The sequence below is a fragment of the Rhipicephalus microplus genome, chromosome X, assembly GCF_043290135.1.
Source record: "Rhipicephalus microplus isolate Deutch F79 chromosome X, USDA_Rmic, whole genome shotgun sequence".
NCBI classification, from domain to species: Eukaryota; Metazoa; Arthropoda; class Arachnida; order Ixodida; family Ixodidae; genus Rhipicephalus; species Rhipicephalus microplus.
This window is the reverse complement of record NC_134710.1, coordinates 63,601,241-63,619,420: the sequence shown is the minus strand read 5'-3', so window position 1 is coordinate 63,619,420 and position 18,180 is coordinate 63,601,241. Positions and strand designations below refer to the sequence as shown.

Here is an 18,180-nt window from a genome sequence, read left to right as displayed (position 1 = left end):
AGAGCCTGAGACGTCCCCTCAGAAGGGATGGGCTATCCCTCAGTGCAAGACGCTTTGCGGTCACGGCATGGCCCGTCTCCTTACCACTATGGCGCAGTGAGACACAATCCGTCCCTTGGGGACTACGGGCCCTCTGTTTGGTGCAGAGGCCAATGTCGCTGCACGCAAACCAAACGTACCCTGGGAAATCAGCATGGCTTTGTTCTTCGCAAAGAAGGGAACCATCCTTCACCTCGGCGAGTGGAGTCACCGGGCACGGAGGAGGTGCCCGCATGGGCCTTGCTGGTAACGCCCGATAAGGCGACAGGATCACCGTAGCGCATGCGAAGCTCGGGCGAGCAACCACACAAACTAAACTCGGGGGTCACTGGCTCACTAGGCCTAGTCGTGGAACTTTAGAGAGCGCCATCATTAAAAATTGATGGTTATCTACCCTCATGATTCACTGAAATTGCTGCCGGACGGTGCCACATCTCAAAACTTTTTTGCCCCTAGGCGCTGCCACTCCCGGTGGAGAACGAACCAGACCTCCTTCCGCACTTTTGCAAGTACTTCGTGCAGCCCGTGTCGTTTCCCACTAAATGCGGCACAACACCGTGCCATCCACACTTGGTAGGAGCACTCAACAAGCAGAAGCACGTACTGCTTAACCGCTTGTGCCGACAGGGGATGCAGAACACGAAGTGTGTTGAAAGGAACACCGGGACGTCCCAACAAGCAAGCTATCCTTCGATGGAGGGCGGCTAGTAGTGCACACTGAGAGAGCACGTGAACCAGGTCCTCCATATTGCCACAAAAGGGGTGCATTCCTCGTTGAGGAATTCGCGCGAAGGGCCTGAACTTTATGGGCAGGCACCTTCTGGCCCGGCGATACATGAATGTAGCGCGCCGGGCGTCCAGGAAACTGGCAGTAATGAACCACCAGTTAGGACTATGGTGGGACAAGTCAAAATGATCTACAGTTTGCAGGTAACCCTGGGGTGAGTCTATCAATTAACTCGTGGAGTTCGATCGAAGCTAAATCTATCTCTGAGTCAACCTCTTGGAGACGGGCCAGAGAAGAAGCGGCCCCTGCATAGAAGGCAGAAGGCGTGCCCGCCCGAGGCACCGGATTAGATAATGCCCCAGGCGAGAACAGCCTCAACCATGTGCTCAGAAAATGCGATGCAAAGCTTCGAGTAAGGAGCATATCCGAATCGAGAGCTACCCGTGTACGTCTAACGTGTAACGCCGTGATCACAACGCTCAGGTGAGGAATACCGAGTGCTCCTTCATCCCTGCGCAACTTCAGCATGGGGCGTGACACGAACGGAGATGCACGACTCCAAAGAAAACCGAAAGGTTTCTTTTCCAGGATGTGCTGGTATGGGGCTTAACTGGCATAACCGAACATACATACGTGAGAAAACTAAACAACAGTGATCGAATTATCGTGGCCATATAGCTGTAAGTGGACAAATCGCCTCCAATACACAGTTGTTGGAAATCGATGTTCAGCCACTACTGACGTAATTTCTGGAGTACCACAGAGATCCGTCCTTGGTCCTCTGCTCTTTCTGATCTTCATAAACGACCTTCCTAACGGCATTTCATCTCCCATTAGACTTTTTGTAGGCGACTGTGTTCTTTATCGTCACATTGCACACCATAGTGACCATGACATCATACAATTTTTTGGATCTAATCGGAACCTGGTGTTCCAATTCATTAATAAAACTCAAAATCTCGAAATGCAAAGTGATGCAGATATCCCGCAAGCGCTCAAACAGTAGTTACACGTACTCCCTAAACTCAATAGCTTTGCCCTCCGTCGAATCATATCGTTATCTTGGTCTCACAATAAATAACAAGTTGACATTGTCCGATCACATCACAAAATTAGCTGCCGATACTACTAAATCACTTGGTTACATCAGACGTTACCTTTCCTTGCGTCCCTCAGCCACGCGAAAACTGGCGTATGAAACATTTATACGGAGTAAGCTTCAATATACCTCAGCTATTTGCATCCCTCATCAAGCATACCTCATTAACGTTTTGGAATCCATACAGAACTGTGCGGCCAGATTCATCTCTTCCAGGTACAGCCGTGATGAAAGCATCAGTGCGATAATGTCATCCCTGGGACTCGAGTCATTATCATTCTGACGTAAGATTGTAAGGCTGTGCTTGTTCCATAGGCTCTTTTACAACTTCCCTCAACTTCGTGGTAAACTCCTAAACCCCCCACGCCATACATATCATCGCCTTTTTAACTCTTGCAGCATCCAGTAGTTGCATGGTTCAACGTCTTCTTTCAGTCAATCGTTTTTGCCGATCGCCATTGTAGAGTGGAATATATTGCCAGATAGTGTTGTCACCGAGCATAACCCCATTGTGTTTAAGCAGTTGCTTACTGATCACCTCACGCTTTAATATTCATTACGACCTTACACTGTTCTTTATGTCACGTTAATTTCTAATGTTTTTTTTTCTATTTTGCACCTAAACAGGTAATCTATTTCACTGAGAGGTGTGTTTCAAATTTGTGACTTGACGAGCCTCATGTCTAACTTTCTATGTTACCCCCCCCCTTACGTAATACCCCAACGGGGGCTTTAAAGGAAAATTAATCATGATGACGATGATGACAAGGCACCGAGTTCCCGAATTCTTTCCGTCAGCTTTTTCCTAGCTAACCACCAGCTTTCCGTAGTCAGGCCATCTGGTTGGAAATGGAAACTCAATATACGTAGGCGCTCCTTTATGGGGAGGCCGTGCACAGGACGAGAGCTGGAGGGAGCGCAGTTCAGATACATGACTGTGCTCTTCGATTTATTTATCCTGGTGCCGCTCACCGAGCAGTATTCGATGATAACATCCAAGACTGTGCAAACAATTGCCTCATCCGGGACAATAGAGAGGTGATCTGCGTAGGCGAACATTGCCACCGGGGGGGGGGGGGGGGGGGGAACCTGGCAGAAGGGGAAATCTACCAATGCTGGTGTTTTTAGAAAGCCTTTGCAAGAGCGGCTCGAATACGAGCACGTAGAGAGCAAGTGAAAGTGGATTGCCCTGCCTGACTCCCCGGCACACTCTGAAAGGCTCCGAGACACGATCTTGTATGCTTGTATGACAACCGCAGAACTAGGACGGAAATAGAGAGCCCTGACCATGCTGATGAACTTGGCACTGAAGCCTGGCTGCTTTAAAACTTTAAAGAGGTACTTATGACTGATAAAATAAAATGCGTTCTCTTGACCAAAATAACAAAGAATTGCTCGACCATTCTATAAGATCCCTCACAGCGAAGCCATAAAGCTGACACGATCTACCTTGGATACAACACGCCTGATACGGACCTAAAGCAGTACTCAGTACTTGACTCGCTTGCTGGATTCCGTGCCGACCGGTTGTGCCCTCGCGATCTCCGGCGTCAGCGTAGCTCTGGCCGACTGGGCTCGCCCTACGTTACCTCCTGACACCGACAAGAGCTCTCGCAAGTGGTGCCCCATGCTCGGACTCCTGTGACCGTGTTTCCATCTTTCCTATCTCTCCTATCCCCTTAGTTTGTTGTCGCTCCTTCTGGCTTACCACCTCACGTCTCTTCCTCTTTTCTACACCTTTACTCCTCCCCTTTTATCGCTCCTCACCCCCATCCCTTGTGAGCTACTGTTGAGGTGTCGCTCACTGAAGCAGACAGTTACGGGGCTCACTTTTCTCTTCCTTTCTCTCTTAAGAATCACCCTCAGTACTGGAGTGAGTCGAACAGACAGGCACTTAGCTATGAGCTTGTAGTCACAGTTTAGAAGGGTGATGGGTCGCCAGGCTCTAAAGTCAGTGCGTCTCGTCTCATCTATGGATGCACAGGAGAGTGATCCGCCCCTCCCTCTGAGTTGATGACAGCGTCCCCTCACGGAGAAGCCGGCAATGTGCGCCGCCATAATTCCAGTAGGATTTGGTGCCAAACGTTCTGTCGAAGTTCTTAATTTGTCCTAATCTTGACACAAAAGTTTTTTTTTTTTCAAAACGAGAATGTCGGTACCGTAGCAAAGCTCACGGAGAGTCAATTCCTAAATGTGCGACCATAATTGACGACGGGGTACCACACGGCTAGGCACAAGTCTACGTTGGTACAAACTAGACCGTGGCCACGGTATTCAGTGCGTGTAAAGAGGAGGAGGAAAATTCTGAACACCTGGTAAACAGAGTTTTTCAAAGCTCTAGGGTTTAGAGCCAGGGAGGGAAAAATAGACTTTAGGCGGGTAGAAATAACTAGGAGGAGGTTCTCTGATTGGTGGATACAAGGCACGAGTTAAAATTAAATTCTTCGCTGAAAAGTTCCAGTCCCTACCTTCTCTATTTAAAGGCCATTATACCCAGACAGAAACCTTTCCGGCTGTACAAAATTACACTCTAAAAAATATAGAGTAAAAAGGGTGTCTTTTTGTCCCACAACAATAATCGTCATCAGTCTTTCATGCGCTTCCTTTCTTGAAAACTCGGCGCTGGCCACTTTCCTATCGAGATGCAATGTAACCCTGATAATGGGCACGTCGATCGTGACCGGAATGTACCAGGCGCGGGGCGATAGCGCAAGGATGGAACGCAATATAGGCTGTGTTCCAATTCTTAGACAGCACGTAGACAGTCTACGAAAACTGCTTAGAAGACCGCACCGAGCCCATGCTGTCCGAAAATTGGAACACGTTTAAACAGCTTTTACGCGGCGATGCGCCATCTCGCGTCGAGAAGAAAAAGCTAAAAGAAACAAACGTAACAGTTGTTTTTTCTGGCTTATTTCGTGTTGAAATCATAAACAAATAAACTTTACTCACATTGAGCGTCTGGGAAAGCGTCTGTTTGTGTGCAGATGGCCATTCTGGTGAGATTCCATCTATCTGAGTGATTCGCTGAGCCGCCATCTTGTTTAGACAGCAAAGTAGCCTGCATCGTACTTGTCTACGATGCGGTCTTCGCTGAGCTGTCTACTTTGCTGGCTACGTGAAAATTGGAATGGGACTTAACATGGCCGCCGTCCATTTAGCTGTCTATTTAGCCGTCTACGGTGAGTATTAGAACAGAGCCATAGATGACGATTATTGTTGTGGGACAAAAAGACACCCTTTTTCACAGAGGAAGGAAAGGTAGGAGAGGGCCTGACGTCACTCGTTGTGAAGCCGCGATGAAGCCGGAAGTGGGCCATATCTACTGGGCAAATTCTCCTCTCTTGTTTACATATGAATGCGAAGCACAAGGCGCGACTCCCTCTCTGTCTCACAAAGCACGTGGCCTGCGTGCCTCGTGCGCCGGTGCTATCCGAAACCAACGGAACGGATTTCAACACGCTGTCCTGCCGCGATACGGTTGACGAAATCTCTGCGTATGGTTGTAGTACTCTTGCACTGCCAGCGTTTACGAGAAACACGGCAAGTTGCACGTGAAGCTTTTTTTTTTATTTGACGTGCTCTTTGTGAAAAAAAGATGATATTTCGGACATTGCCGCTCGACGAACCAGGCACCGAAATTTGTGCAGCTTCTTTCAGATCACTTTTCCCCCCTTTTGCGCTTCTTTTAGGCTTTATGAAATTTTCGGTGAGGCTGTGAGCTAGACACAACAATAAAAAGCGAGCATCTTAAGCGAAGCAGAACAGGAACTTTAATGCGCAGAAGCATGTGGTAACTGTACAGGAACATGAAAATCGAGATTAGATTACAGGCTTAATAAGGGCCTGTGGACCGCAAATGCATCGTCCGTTGTCATAAGAAGCAACACCGCATAACTGTCACTAACCTGCAAGGCATTCATTGAACGAATTCTTGAGCACAGTCATTATCTTCTATGATGGCTTTTCGGCATAATTTTGACAGACGCTGAAAATTCGGAGTACGTATACACGCGCTCGTTCCGTGGTTTCTAGTTCAGACACTTGGTTACAACAACCACCGGAGAAAAAAAACTCCCAAGCATTTCCCCGAGGGTGAACATGGTTAAGTGCGAATACACGGGGTGATGCTATGAGGGGTATTTATTGGTTCACACTATTATATTTATTAATCACACTATGGTGCCTTTATGGTGTAATGGTTCCTGGGAATCGCAATTTGATCACACGGGGGAGTTTACGTTAACTCACTGGCGAATGCCAACGGATTTTATTTAACTTTACTCCCCCTCACGACCCGCTCTCGACGGGAGACTGAGAGAGAAGGCGGGTGCGCGAGAGAGAGGGGTGCGCGCGCGGCTGCAGCGAGCGAGGAGAGCGGAGGAGCGAGCGAAGGGGGAGGGGGTATAAGGCGCGTTACTGACACCGATATCAGCGTCGCGTCCGTGGCTTATTCGGTAGAGCGTCGCGCTGCGGCCCACCAAGTCCTCTTTCTTTTAAAGATAGAGAGAAGACTGCGGACGCCGCCGACGGCGGTGGATGGTTTGGGGTCGCTTATAAAGTGTATTCACACTTAAAATTGCGTAGCTAACAATGCGGCACAAAGAATGGATGTTGTCAACACGTGCAGTACGCCACGGTTAGGTGCGAGGCCAATGAAAACGCGCACACCACCGCTGGACCACCTGAACGGTGCCGCACCGCACTACATCAATAATAACAAAATGCCGCCATTGTGCCCAGTGAATATGGCCGCTGTGGCGTAATTTCCGCCACATTTTTACGCCCTGTGCCGGCTGGGCATGCCGTTTCCTATCTTTCCTTCCTCTGTGCCCTTTTTACTCGCTCTTTTTTTAGAGTGTATGGGAATGAGAGATCTGCAGCCGGGTTGAATCTTACTTTTGGGGGAGGTGGTAGCCGGGCTTGGCTAGGAATTTATTTCATGCTTAACCTCAGTAATTAAATTAAGCATTTTTATTTTACTTTAACACTGAGCAGGCGTTTTGAACACCGCAGTAGAAAAAAGATAAATTTAGTTTTTTTGTTTACTAAGTTTTACTGCTAAGTGGCGTCCGCCGCTGCCCAGTCTAAAACAGCCACATCAATTCAATCCAATCCAGCCCAGTATACTGATTCTTTGATTGTTTACAAAGTGTTCTGTGGCACGGAGGAAGGAAAAAGGAAAAAACCTTTTCCTTCCTCCGTGGTTCTGTGGTTTACATGCATGGAGGAAGGTGTTTACATGTTTACTTACGTTATGGTGACATACTCACGTGTGCGTGTGCATGGTTGAAGCACAATGGTCGCTGTCAGCGTCTTTAGTCTTGATTAAACATGTCCAGTGGAGGTGCTGACATGGCAGAGGAAAATCTAAAGGCGATTATTTACATTATTGACCTGCTGATCTCGACGAAGCACATCAGTGAGTTGCCGTTCTTGTGTTTCGGCAGATCGAAAAGAAGATATTCTCATCCTCTTGAACATAGACGTTTCGTTTACAGTATGAGCTCTGCTTCATGATAATCTGGGAAATGTGTGTCCTACGTTCACATCGCTTGCCTGCTTACTGTCAATGTAGCAATTGTTCACCACGTGATCTGAAGATTTTAATTTCTGCGTGGAACCATTTGATATTAGAAAAGGTTGTGAGCCGCACTTGAACTCGCACCTTCTGATCGCAGGAACTGTCAGTACAACGACTTATTTGATGGAAGCCTCGCTGCAGTCTTCATTTCGAGGTGATGTGTTCTTGCTGGGACGGATTTTTGTTCGCTTTACCTTCAAACAGATGCTCTTAAACATCTTTTTTATCTGGTTTAGCAGTTTCAATCTGCGCGCACAATTTTTGTGATTGGTCATGTTTTACTGATGTTTTTCTGATCGCAAGCTGCGAGTCGTGTTGTGGCTCACAAATTTTTGATCATTAAATGCTTTCTTGGAGCCATACGAATTTCTAGAACATATTGTGAAGACTTTCCGCACTACAGTAAGCAGGAAAACTGCTTAATGTGCGGCACTAAAGTTTAGCGTTTCTTAAGTCAATTTTTCGAGAAAGTTCATGAAGAATGCGCCTATTTCTCTGTGAAGGATGACTGGAGGAGAAGGATACAGTTGGGGGACTTCGGCCATCACAAGTTAAAATAAAAAAAGGTAAAGTGGTGGGGGTGTTGAGTTAGTAGTTTGAAACTTGGCTGAAAAGTCTACATTTCAGATTCAACAAGGTCATTTTATGACTTAGTCTGCTAGCCATTAGGTTTCCCTCCCGCGATGCCCTTAAGTCATCACCGCTTTAACTAAACCGAATTGCTGTATTTATCTTCTAGCCATTCACTCTTGCTGGCGTAGGAGAACACCAAATTTAAATGCAGTTTTCAAGTGCACAATATATGAAGCAATGTGAACTCAGTTTTACTCAAGAAAAAATTGATTCATGGGTCAGTCTTTATCAGCCATCTATGTGAAGACAAGAAAAGCATATGAGCATTATTTATAGTTCCTAATTAATATGTACTTATAACTTAAATGGATGTATGTTTATAAACAAAAAAAATACCTTCATTACCTGTCTGCTTCATATGGCTTTTTCTATGAGACAAGCAGTTCTCACTCAATACTTTTTCCATATATGGCAGCTACACAACCTCAGGCTTGTGTGTGTCGGCTTTCTTATGCATAGCTATTATGAATATCCTTGCTAACATTTAGTGGTTTAGTGGGCAAAACTGTACTAAAACAACACATAACGAGCAGTGTTTACAAAAGAAGTAAGCTTCTTATAACACGCTGCTTTAATGTTGCATTGGACCATTTGCAATTTTTAAGTCAAGGTGAAATGCTAGCTGTAATCGAGTGCTCGTATTTTGTCTCATCTTTGGAAAAGCTTGCTTTGAATCTCATTTAAGTGACGTTTACCTTTCAGATGTCAATGCTCAGATTGGAAGCCTTGACTTACTTCTAAAGCGGAGGCTTCACCATTTTACCGAAGCAGTTACAGCTGACAGCAACCTTTCAAAAGTTCTCTTTGAGAATTCACCCCATTTACTCCAGCCTTGTGGCAGTGAGAACTTGTATTGTTTCTTTCTTGATCACTGTATTTTACTGTTAATGCTTCTGCAAAATTGTATAGAAAGAGCGTCAATGGCAAAAACGCCATCAGAACTTCGAGGCTCTTCTCAGCAATGCAACGCTCCACCGGCGCCTCCTACCTGCCTTGGCGCTCTGCAGCAGAAGACTGTGCAAAGCCTCCTCCAGTTTGTAGTGGCCCTCGGGATCAATTCGAATCTCTTACCAGGAGTGGGACTGGCGTTGGAATGACGGACAGTCAGTGTCATGCCAGAATGCAGCACATGTCTGCTTCCATGGGAAAGACATAGATTGCTAGTAGCCTCTGTGCGAGCACTTCTGGTGTGCATAAGGAGCCCAGTGCTTTCTAGCATGGTTTTGCACCATCACCTTGTTGATATTCTGGCAGCATTGCTACAACTCTGCTATGCACCAATCTGCAAAGTAGGTTAAATTAGGTGCTATTCTTTGTATAGGATTTCCAGTACTTGCATAGCAACACTTATACCTGTAGGTAGTGTACAGCTGCTGTCGTAGAATGTACATGAATAAAGTAATGCCTGCTTATGAAGATAGTTAAAGCTTTAAATATGGAACCAGAACAGCTGTGTTTGCATGTTTTTAGCTTTCCTATTTAAGGAGCTATTTATAAATATAGCTTCAAGCAAAAAGAAAGGAAAATGATGCTGGTTCTATTTCTCATACTATGATAGTTCTTTTGTTGTAATGCATGTAATGTCACAATATTTCACAGCACTAATAAAGGCTAATTGTGCTTGCAAATTTACTCATTGGGCAAGAGTATTAACCAAATGAGGTGCACCACTTCCATGAAGCTCTCCAAATCTACTTAGTTCAACTTAAGTGTTCAGTACTTCAAGGCATAGTTTTTCACCTTCGCTTTGCCAAGGTGTAGAACTGGCACAGTATATGATCCGTAAAGTATGAAATTAATCTGGTGCATATTTTTCTAATGGTATCTTGGCCTCCACCTCTTCGCAGAATAAAAATTCTGTGTACCATATATGTTTTGTTAATTGCAGATTGCCAGTGACAAAAACAATAAACCACATTCCAGTATGGAAAGCTCTCCTTCAACTTATGATGATCTGAATTCATCATTGACAAAAATGTAGAGGTATGCCATCACACTTTGTGAGCTCATTTTGATACCATGAGTTTTACCTCTGGCACACTTAATTGTTAATTCATAATGTCTGATGACCTTCTTTGCATGTATTAAAGATTATTATTGTCGACATCTTCTTGTTTTTGTGCTTGCTTTAGCTGGCGCACCACCTGATAATGCCAGTTTAATTCAAGAAATGCTGGCAGATCGAGAGTGCCTCTCCGCTGACTTGCAGTACCTGCTGAGAAATACGTATCAACCTTTGATTGTTCGAGAGCTTCTGCTTTTACTTTCAAATGCACCCAAACCAAAGGTAGAAAGTGTAAGTATAGCAGTGCTGAAATTTATTATTTGCAAACAGCAGTGGAGTATTGGTAGTATGTGAAATACACAAAACTTTACATGTGTTAATGTTGAAGTCTATCTGCCAAATCGTGCACAAGCTAGCAATATTAGTCTTGTCAGTTTCCAAAGAGCTACCATCGAAGTCACTGGGGATTTCTTTGTGAACAACACAGTCCTCTCGGAAAAAGTGAATCGAAGAGGTTACACCATCGGGTATCCCTAGATAAGGAAACGTGAAGGGCGCAACACAGAGCTCTGGGGCACACCATGAGTAACAGGAGAAGAAAGTGAGCTGTAATTGTTAACAACAACATATTGCGAGCGATTAGTTTATGTTGTTCATCAAATTGTCATGTGGCTAGTTGTATATTGGTCAAACCAGTTGCTGCCTCAATAATGACATTTCCGTTAGTTTAACCTCTTTGATATTATCAAGAAAAGATATTGGCTGCATCAGTGTGATTGTTTCTGTTTGCGTCTGACTCTGAGGAGCCATTTTACGAGTTTGCCAGTGAAGAGGGGGAATAAAAACAATAAATAAATAAAGCATTACGTTAGAAACATGGAGGGCATTTTTTTACTTTCAGTGGCTTTCCTGCCGCCCTCTTGAATTTCGGTCTAGGGCAAAGCAAGCGCCCTTTCTCAAATCTGGTCGAATTATCATTTACTGAAGGTGGACGCGGTGTTTTGCGGTAGATACCTTCATACCTACTAAATCTAAGGAGGTCACTAAAAGTAAGCTTTGGATGACACATGGTATAATCCAATTGAAGTACACAATCAAATGAATAAAGAAGAAGCATGTTTGTACAGGGATTATCGGTGAACTACAAGAAAAGCTAGCATGTGGTGAACGTGATTCGAAAGATTTGTATTTCACTACAACATTGCCCAACATTATGAAAAAACATGCTGGATAAGTTTTGGGGACACCTTAGTGAAAGCAAGAAAGTGTGTCATGAAGATCTCAATTAATAGAACCATTATTAACAACTTAAATGCCATCACAAGTTTTAACAACTATTTTCATGATATATTTACTAATGCAAGTTCAGGGTTATCTTTAGACTCGGAGTGTTTCAACACCATGTAGGAAACTTCATCTCATGAGACGGCATTGTGTCTCTGTTCCTAAACTTAAAAGCTAATGCGACTCCTAGCCCTGGTAACATCCCAAGTGTATTCTCTAGGCAATAGGCCAAAACTATTGCCAAATTCTTGCTTTTGTTGTTCAACAGTAAGTAGTGATTGGAGCATGGCTCTAGTTGTGCAAGTCTTTAAGAAAAGTAATCATTTATTACTACATTATGACAGACCCATATCGCGTACGTCATGATACTGCAAAATTTTCTAAATCATGATTGCAACTTGCATTGATGAAATTAACTCAATACTAACCACATGTCAATACGGCTTCAGAAAAGGCTGCTCAACTATCACACAATTAGGTTTATTAATCAATAAATAGATTCATTTGCTAAAGCTTTGAATGCTAATGGTCGAATTTATGCTGTGTTTTTGGATTATTTTTGATAGGGTGATTCACGAAAAAGTAATTTCATAAGCTAAGAGACATTAAACTTCCAGATATCTTGATTTCTTAGATCACAGACTATCTAAATAAACATGAAAAGTGTGTTATGATTGATAGTCGCAGCTCGTGCTATCTGCCAGTCATTTCAAGTGTTCCCCAGGGTAGTGTCTTTAAATTGCTCATTCTTTTATACACAAGTAAGACGGTTTGTAGACGATTTTATACCATTAAGTCTGTGTAAAATCAGAGGGAACTATACTCGGGCGCAACTTTCTGTGGCAATAAAGGGAAGGCTACGTAGCCAAAGTGTCCATGTGCCACCGCTGCAGAATATAGTGCCACAAATGTGTCCCTGCTTTCGGCCGGAAAATGATGAAAAAGAATAGCATTATTTTTTACTGGATGCTGTTTGTAAAGAGACGCTGCACGCACCAAGGAGATATTAATATTTGTTGTTGCTTTTTCAAGAGTAATTTCGCAGTTTTGAGCATCTGAAAACGTCGCACATTTTACGTGCACCTCACAGTCAAAATGGCGTGTTCGTCTTTGGGTGAGTGCACGTTGCCCTCAAGCTATTCCGACGACTCGTCGAAGGAGCTCATGTTGAATTTCAATCAGAAATGACTGTGTAAGCAGACGTATCAAGTTGTGTGCATCGGGTTTACTTGAGTACGGCCGTCATTTGAAACGCGAGCTTAACCGGACTACTTTGTAGAAGAGTACAGAAGCAATAGCTCAGCCCTCGTAGCTTTGCCTTCATTGCCACAGAAAGTTGTCCCCGAGTATAGATTTCTGTTTAAAACATATCCTTGTGATCCAAAAAACGAAGTTTAGCTGCAAATACTAAAAAAATTATCTCTCTCCTCATTACCCATAAAAAGAATTGCCTTAGTTATATGGTGTAAAAAAGGGTCTGTTCTATTAAAACAAATTGAGAGTTATAAGTACCTTGGCATATTCTTCCTTAACAATTTTTTACGAAACCGTCATATTGAAAACACGTACTCTGCTGCATTCTGCAAACAAGTTTATCTGGGACACATACTGAGAAATTTCCCATCAAACGTTAAGTTTCTCATCTACCTAACCATTATCTGCCCAAAACTATAATATGCCTGTGTCGCATGGGATCTGTATACAAAAAATGATTTTTATAGAATACAAAAAAGTTCGTTCCTTTCATTTCTTCTAAATACAAATGTATAGACTCGCCCATCACAACTAATGTTGGCTAATGACATTCCTTCTCTTAAACTTAGAAGACAATTACTTTTTGGATTTTTTACATAATATGATTTACCACAAGTTCATCCTTGATCCTATACTTCTTTTAAGCCCTTTTTCCACAATGCAGACACAGCGCCGTCACTCTGATGCACTTATACCTATCTATGTTAGAACAGACACATACAAGTTTTACTCTTTTCCACGGACCATTTCAGAATGGAATTCTCTACTTGCACTGTAAAACTTGTGACCATGTGGTTGACGTGTACTTTTCTGTTTTTTTTTTGATGTGCATTGTGTTGTAATTTTGTTTTGTACTTTTGAATATGTATGTATACAAATGTATGTATAAGCTTCTTTTATATATATGTATGTTTAGTTCTTTGTACAATTATCTATTCATAAGGTAAAGTCATATGCATTGCCGACTAGAGCATGTAGCATGATTTGTAGCTGTACATTGCTATACATTGAAATACAGAAATGACTACAGTATGCAAAGTGGCTCTTTGTCGTGAGCCTTTGAATAAAACTGAAGCATAGTAATTAAGCAATGTTGAACTGTACACTGCACATGCAGATAAACAATGAAAAAAAACATCAACCAGTTGTTATATCATGGGCCTTTGTACCAAAGGCAGGAAAATATCATGGCGTATTCAGTTGGGCGTTTTTGAGCACTCTGAGAAGTTGCTGCGCCTTCGGTTGGTAGTATTTGAGCGCTCGGACTACCTTCGCTTGGCTCTTTCAGAGTGTTGGCCTCTGACTCGGAGCACTGCCGAACACTCTGACTTCGAAGTGGGAGGGTGGCGCGATCTGACCAAGAGGACGAATCACATGACACAAGCCGGCCAATCACGTGGCTGCCAGCAGGTGAACGAGGTGAACTGAGGAGCCCGAGCGTGTATTTCGGATGAGGGCATCGCCGGGCGTGTAATAGTTCATGCCCGTGTGTTGTTAATGGTGTTTTTGCACATGTATGGGGCTAATTCACATCTATAAAGTCATAAATGCACCACGTCAACAACGAGGCGGCTAGAGAAGGCGAAGGGAATGTCTATGCTGTCGTTACAGCAGCTCGCAGACAGCCTGCCTTAAAGATAGCAGTTCAGACGAGGACGATCGCCAAATTTATGTGCTAAGCTCGGGAGGCTTTCGCTATGCCCAGACATATCAGAGAGAAAGAGAGAAAAAGAAAGAGTATAAGAAAGGTCAGACATGTCAGTGATGTCCACTGAACTGGTCAGCACCATTTGTTGAAGTGGTGCAGCAATGTTTGATTGATTTGACTAACCCACAGGTTGCGGGATCGAATCCCGGCTGTGGCGGCTGCATTTCCGATGGAGGCAGAAATGTTGTAGGCCCGTGTACTCAGATTTGGGTGCACGTTAAAGAACCCCAGGTGGTCAAAATTTCCGGAGCCCTTCACTACGGCATCTCTCATAATCAAATGGTGGTTTTGGCATGTTAAACCCCACAAATCAATCAATCAATGATTTGTTATTCAAAATTTTTGAATATTTGCACACTCATATGAAATATTGACGTACCTGCTCCATTTATCCTTTGCTATTTTTTGAGAAGTGATTGATATTTATGACCTTTGTCATAGCAAATTTGGTTATACTGGAAAGTGATGCTGATGGCATTTAAATTCTCTAGGTTTCAGGTGTTAAAAACACTCCACAGTGGCTACAAGGCGTTTGTGGACAACTCCTCACAGAATGCCTGCTGCACGAAGGAGGCCTCGCACAAGTTATTCTTGGCATATTCGATGCATGGAGCGGTGAGGAAAAAGTGTCATTTTAGAGGAAAGAATCATGGTGCGCAAACTTTAATTAAAATAAATTATCTAGCCATAGCTAGATAAAAGGGGTCAGCATTGGAGAAAAGTGGTGGATGTCTATATTCTTGCTAATATGGGTTGGCAGTGCAGTGTGTTCATAAGATGCACCTCTCAGAAGATTTTCGTTGCACACTGGCTCCTCTGGGGGACCAGAATCACTTCTTGCACAGGTAGACTTGTTTCTGAGTAACCAGGCGCACATTCTGTTATCTTTCTAAGTAGTTTACCTTAGATGTTTAAATGAAAACTTTCAATAGATAATTTCATATTGCTCTATATTTTGGTTTATGTAGTACTAGCACCTTGGCTTTATGTGGAACATCAGTTATAATGAGTTCTCGTTTATATGATCTTTGCAGAACTGGTAAATAAAGCATGTCATTCTGAATTGTATTAGCCTAGACAATGCTCCAAGAAGTATGAAAATGGGTGTACTTGGTGGCATTTCAAAATGTCGCTCTCTGTGCCCTTTCTAGTAGGGATTTATTAGTACTGTTGCTGCAAAACCTGCATAGATGCTGGTGTGTAACATGTTGTTTGTGGGTTGTTGAAATGTTGTTCGAGCCAGTCCTCTGGAGTATACAGCTGTAGATTGTTACAAATGCCCGTAGAAGCCCACTTCTGTAATCATATTATCCAATATTAGGTGAAAATGTGATTGCTATAACCGTATTGCTCCTGTGGGGAATTACATTAGCCAGGAAAAGAAAAAAAAGATATCATCTGGAAAAGGTATTGTACAGAACTATCTATGAGATCTTATTGCACTTCCATCTTGTTGTAGTTGCCATTATGAACACCTTCGTTGTTCGGCTCCAGATTATGTGTGTAGTACACCGGTATGATGAAACCTTTCACATGCGTCCTAAGTTTATATAAGTGTTACATGCACACCAATGCTATGTGAATGATTTATTCAATGCTAGAGTGCAGTTTAGGCGCTATGGCAAGTGCAAACATGCTGCTTCATGTTTTGCCACTCAAACTGCTACAACTTATTTGTCCTCAATCTGTTAATGTGGGATCTGTGGCATCTTACTATTGACAAGAAACCTTGAAGGCAAAAGCGAAAACTTTTTATGTTTTACAGCAGAAAGTATGCTATTTTTCGGTGTGTTTATGTTTTAATTTTCTATTTCTGGAAGCATTAGTTAAAATATTCATTGTGTAAATTGTATATAGCTTAATTTGGGATTTTTTAAAATTACTTTAAATGTTCTTGATAACTTCTGCTCCAAAGTTTACATAGATTCACCGGGAGCATGAACCTCTTGACGCAGCCTTTACTTGCATTGTATTAGTTGTCAAATTATACAGTCATTGTTTGGTAGCATGTTGACAAGCTGTGTATTACATCGGTAGTTTATTTAGGTCTCGTGACAGGAAAGTTAACTGTTGAGCAGTAGGTGTTTAGATGTGAAATTAAGACACACGCGAATATTTTCTACTCCCTTTCGATATTGTATGGTATCTGGATTTGAATGTAGATCTGCTGTATGCCTTGTTTTTCAGTGGATGACACTGGTGGTGTGGTGTCTGAGAAATACTGGAAGAAATGTGAAACATTTGCCAAGATTGTTGCCAGGATGCCGAGCACCAAGGTTGTTACTGCGGAAAGCTATTATGATAGGATTTCTGACCAGGTGAGTTAAGAACATGAGGACACACCTGTCCAAATAGTTTGTACTTTAGATAGACAGAGCTGCATGGGCATTAAATTCAGTGTTAAAAAAATATATTAAAAGCCTGAGCCAAATACAAAACTAAAATTGCAATATATTACACTGTATCTACTTCTCACATGCGGCATCCCAATCTTGGATCTCGACTTTTAATCTCAAAGTTCCTGATTTATGATACTGTAGTTCGTGTGAGTGATAGAATTTATTTATTATTCTACATCCGTGTACTATAGTGGTCTAAATCTTATCTATAGCAGCCTGAAAGCTTGACAAGAAATCACTGACCTTGCTACATTACAGAAAAATCTGGTGTTTCCATTTTAACGCAGAGGCAGTTTTTCTTGGGGTTTCCTGCGAAACACATGTTGAGTCGGCAGCTCTTTACAGCCATCTCTACGATATCTACAGATACATCACTCACTGGTTCTGTTTTATACAGAATTTTGTGACTAGCGCTACCTCAATACTTCGATATAAAAATATATGCTGTCAGGGGCATTATTCCTTTCCTAAACCAGATAGATTTTTTGTGGCTCCTGTTTTAACTTTTAACTTTCCTTGAATCTGTCTCTCCACTTTTGTAGTTTTTGTAATTTCTTCAGTAAAGGCACTTGGCTTAGACAAATTGCTGTGTGTGTTCCTTTGCATACACCAACTAACTCTATGAGATACAAGATGCTATGGGACACCCTTGGCGCATCAAGAAGCTTATATGCTGTGGTTAGTGGTAACGCTGTGTCATTTCTCTCCACTGCTTAGGTTTGTTTCTCCATGTGATATTTGTGACAAAAATTTACTGCACATCTCTTGTCTGAAAGCAATAAAACCTACTCTTCTTCAGTTTGTAATATAAATTTCAGTGCCGTCTAATTGGTAACCATATTGAATTATGTTTACTGTTGCCATGACACTTAGTAGCTACCACTTCCATAATAAACTAGTTTCATTTTGAAACTAAGTAATCCAAAATATAGTTTGGTCTATAAAAGTTGGCACACGTGTAAAAATCAAAGGTGTGTTAGAACTGAGTAAATATCGTAGTCACTATTGCTGAAAAAAGTTGTCTGATCTGCTAAAAAATTGTGCAAAAGTGAAAGACGTATGAGAAGACCACCTTGAGATCCCAAAACAGCTCTTTCATGTAAAAAATTATGCATAATGCTAGGCCTCATTATTGTTAGGCATGATGCTCGGAGATTATTGGGGTTTTATTTATCTTGCAAGTGATGCTTGAGAAGAGAACTTCTGTTGACTGTGGCTCTTGCCTGGAAGATGTTGTTCTTGTAGGTGTGTTAGCTAAGATTCGGAGAACACTTCTAGTACTCTTATTGGTGTGTGAATACAGCAAGCTTAGAAAATTGCAATTTCACTTCCTTATTTTTGGTTCACAAGTTCAGCTCTTTTTGCAAGAAATATTCTGTTCTTGTTTTTAAAATGATGTATAATCCACAAACACTGAAAGAGTAGTAGTTTATGTCATCGTCAGCCTC

At 42.6% G+C, this 18,180-nt stretch overlaps 1 protein-coding gene and 1 long non-coding RNA gene across 2 annotated transcripts in view; one reads left to right on the top strand and one right to left on the bottom strand.

Moving 5' to 3' along the window:
- The window catches only part of LOC142775534 (uncharacterized), a 91,024-nt gene extending 85,932 nt beyond the window's left edge, over positions 1–5,092 (bottom strand). The window contains exon 1 of the long non-coding RNA XR_012886786.1: positions 4,818–5,092. This is a non-coding gene — a long non-coding RNA (uncharacterized LOC142775534). The remainder of the gene's footprint in view (positions 1–4,817) is intronic.
- A 1,922-nt stretch (positions 5,093–7,014) lies between these two features.
- The window catches only part of LOC119176111 (transport and Golgi organization protein 6 homolog), a 64,386-nt gene continuing 53,220 nt past the window's right edge, over positions 7,015–18,180 (top strand). Inside the window, 2 exon segments of the mRNA XM_037427256.2 lie at positions 7,015–7,287; positions 8,785–9,371. Coding sequence (XP_037283153.2) covers positions 7,200–7,287; positions 8,785–9,371 — 675 coding nt within the window. The 5' untranslated portion in view covers positions 7,015–7,199.